Source organism: Phaethon lepturus, unplaced genomic scaffold, assembly GCF_000687285.1.
Source record: "Phaethon lepturus isolate BGI_N335 unplaced genomic scaffold, ASM68728v1 scaffold10954, whole genome shotgun sequence".
Taxonomy (NCBI): domain Eukaryota; kingdom Metazoa; phylum Chordata; class Aves; order Phaethontiformes; family Phaethontidae; genus Phaethon; species Phaethon lepturus.
Window position 1 is genome coordinate 3,296 of NW_010532689.1, and position 3,458 is coordinate 6,753.

General features: G+C 53.0%; 1 protein-coding gene across 1 annotated transcript in view; it reads right to left on the minus strand.

The window, feature by feature from the left end:
- RAB17 (RAB17, member RAS oncogene family) overlaps positions 1-1,255 on the minus strand; it is a 3,106-nt gene extending 1,851 nt beyond the window's left edge. Inside the window, exon 1 of the mRNA XM_010284925.1 lies at positions 1,114-1,255. Within this exon, the coding sequence (XP_010283227.1) occupies positions 1,114-1,255 (142 nt within the window). The remainder of the gene's footprint in view (positions 1-1,113) is intronic.
- Between the last annotated feature and the right edge of the window lie 2,203 nt (positions 1,256-3,458).

The following is a 3,458-nucleotide window of genomic DNA, read 5'->3' on the forward strand; positions in this document are numbered from 1 at the left end:
GGGGATGGAGCGTTGAAAGGAGGGCCAGCCTGTGGCAGGCTGGGAGCCCTTCCTGATAGAAGATTTGGGTGGATGCACGCCAGTTTTGACATCAGGTAGCTCTGAGCTTTGCAGAATAGCCCCCAGATAGAGAGCCTTGCTGGTGGGTGAGAGCTGCGACTAGGAATACCCATCGAAAAGGGCTCCCAGGGGAGGCGAGCCTCCATCTTATGTCTTATGAGGAGCGGCTGAGGGAACTGGGGTTGTTTAGTCTGGAGAAGAGGAGGCTGAGAGGAGACCTTTCCGGTCTTTACAAAAGGTCCTTTCCAACCTAGTGTTTCTGTGATTCTGTGATTATCTTCATGCCAACACAAAGTCTGTAAGGCATTTCAAACAATAAAATTTTGCATGTTTTGAGAACAGCATACTCTAACTTTTTCCTCAAAAAGAATTTGCATATTCAATCCCTGCTCCCGGGGAGCAGATGGCTGCTTGTGGACCAGCCAGAGTCCAAGGCAGAAGGACGAGGGGAGCCACTCCTGGCTCCCGTCCACCAGCTAGCTCTTCAGGCTCCGGGTGGGACCACAACCGCTGTGCCTTCTTAGGGCAAAGCCCAGGTATAGCGTGTGACGTGAACACCTACGATGCCCGGGTGCTGTAGGAAGCTGTGCTGATGTGAACGTACAGTGGAGGCAGCTCGGTCCCAGCAGGCGCGCTGGCCCAAGGGGTCGTAAGAGGGAGCGGAGCTCTCGCAGCTCTCCAGGCGGTTTTCGGCAAAGCGTGAGCAAGCACGTGGCCCGCTTTCGGACGCGGGTTGTTCAGCGTGGCTTGTCAGGACAGGAGGTGCGGGGGTAGACGCTCTCCCCTTTGCCAGTGGGGCAGAGTGTGGGGTCTGCAGCCTGATGTGGCTTTGCTTACAGCCTGGTGCTGAGGAAAATGGGCTGCAGAGATCCGAAGATGACTGCGAAGGGGGAGATCTGGCTCTGGGGCAAGCCTGTATCATGTTCAAAAGTGGGCCTGTGCTATTGCAAGATATACTAACTGATTCTCTTGCATCCCACCCCACCGCAAGAAAGGGCATCAGGCCTGGTCTCTTGTCCAGAGCCATCAAAGCTGTTGAAGCCACTCACTCACATCCCACGGTTGGCAGCGACTCCTTGAAGTCATTTTTCACATATCGGTAGGCCAGGCTTGACTTTCCCACCGATGTGCTCCCCAGAAGAACCACCTTGTAGATGTAGGTGGGACAAATCCCCTCCAGGGAGGTGCCCAGCATTGCGTTCTGCGCCACGCTCTGCAAGGAAACCAACTCCGGTCAACATACATCTGCAGTGATCTCGGGTCCGTCAGCTGAGCCTCCTGCATCAACTCCTGACGGGTGGCAGCAGGGCTGGTGGGGTTTAACCTCAAAATAGGCTAGAATAAAATCGTTATAATATTCTGAGTCAAATTTAATACATCAAACCATCTGCCACTGTCTGTTATGACCAGAGGGTGGAGATATTTAGGAAGAAACTTGATGCAAGAGGCCTTCTTGGATGTAGACAAGGAGATTGGGTTGGGTGCATCTCCTTTAAAGCGAGGACATGCTGGAGGGGATTAATGGCAGAGGGACATCGTTTATGGGTGTGCCTTGTTCTGGAGCACACCTCCCTCCCCAAAGTCCTGGTGAAGAGCTTAGGCTGATGTTCCATATTTATTGTGGGTCCTGGTTGGAAGTTATACCAGGAAAGCCAAAGCCAGGCTGGAAGTGTGCTCAGGTGTGGAGGTGATGCTGCTACCAGCTTGCTATGGACACTGCCCAGGGAATGGCTGGGCACCTCGGGAGCTGATGGGCTTTGTGGCAGCACCACTTTGAGTCAGCATGTTGCTCACCAGGGTAAAAAAGCAGGAGTGAGAGGACTTGACTCAAGCACCCTTGAGGACAGCAGCACACGCTCCTCCCCTGCGGATTAAGAAACCCCGGGCAGACCAAGCCCGTGGAGTCTCACGCTCTCGTGACCGTTGCACCACGGAGCGTGACTCTGCATCACTCGGGGTGGAGCTATGCTGCACGCTGACCAAGGACGGTGGGGGAGCATGGCCCAAAATATCAGTGGTTGCCTCAAACCTGACTCAAGGAGAGCCGCTGCAGAGTGTTGGCCGTGCCCTGGGAAGAGGACGGTCGGTGTGACCCTCCTGGGTGGCATGTGTCCCCTTATCCCAGCCTTGAGCTCAAGGAAGTGACACTGCCCTGCTGTCTGTGGGAACTGTCAGCGCAGGGTGGCAAATAACTCTGTCTCGCAGCTAGCCAAAGCTTTGTCCTGGCTCCTCCTTACTCCAAAAACACTCAGCTCATTGTGGAGAGCTATGCAGGAGAGAGGGAAGTTCATGCAGAGCTTGAAGATGAAGGGTCATGGGGTGTTGAACTGAGGAGCAGAGGGCATGAGATGATCTTGCATGTGCTTTTCCCACCTCACACACAGCAGCAAAGGGGAAATATGCCACCGGCAAGTCTGTAACTGCTGTGTGCAGGGATGCGACGTGTGCCTCCTTACGTAGATCTAATCTTCTAACGCCCAAAGGCAGCAGAGGAGCCTTGCGAAGGACGCTGAAATGTTCACGTCCTGCTGCTGGTCCCTGCCTGTACGTCCTGACCCTCTCGTCGTTATTGCATGTCAGGTGAAGAGCCTCCCGTGCCGGGGTGAATGCTGCTGGCATGGGATGCGTTGCTCTACGTGCTTTTCAAGAATGCCCCGGTCAGCCAGAGAGCAGGGACCTGCAAGACTTATAATGAAGATTGGGTGCAATTGCTGCAGTTTCTACCTGGGGCTCGTGGGGTTTTGGTGCGCAGAACTTGCAGGTGAGCAAGAAAAAGTACCTTTATAAAGACACCCAACAGCAGCACTAGCAATGTAGCTCCCTTGTCTGACAAAAGCCTCTTGTTCCCGCGCGCTGCTCATCCCAAATCTCTCCTTTGTTTTTGCCTGTCTTCCCCCTGCAATCTGGCAGGCTCCAGACCTTTAATTCTTCTCCCTTCCCTGAGCTGTCGTCAAAGCAGGCTGTCATTAAGAGCGTTCCTCGGTGCTGGCTGAACCCGGGTCTGTACCTCTAGACAGGAGCGGTCGTACTTCTGTGCGAGATGGGCTTTCATCCCCTTAAAAACCAGGGGTAAATCCTTCTCCCGCAGTTCATACAGCCCAATGATGAAGAGGAGGATCGTAGTTGGTGCAGAACAGCTTGTTAGGGGTGGGCTGTAGTTTTTTTTTAAGCAGGAAAAAGATAATTCCATAAATCCAGCATAAGGCTGCTCCCTATGGTATTAATTACACACATTTGCCTTTTTGTAAGCCTGGAAGTAAGACTGCTATCTTTTCTGGGCAGTTACGTTAGATACCATAGGTGATACGCCATAAAACTCCGTAGGGAAGCAAGAAGCTGCATGAAACCACCCAAGATTGTCTATACTAAACTCACTTTCTCATTATTTCACTCTGCTG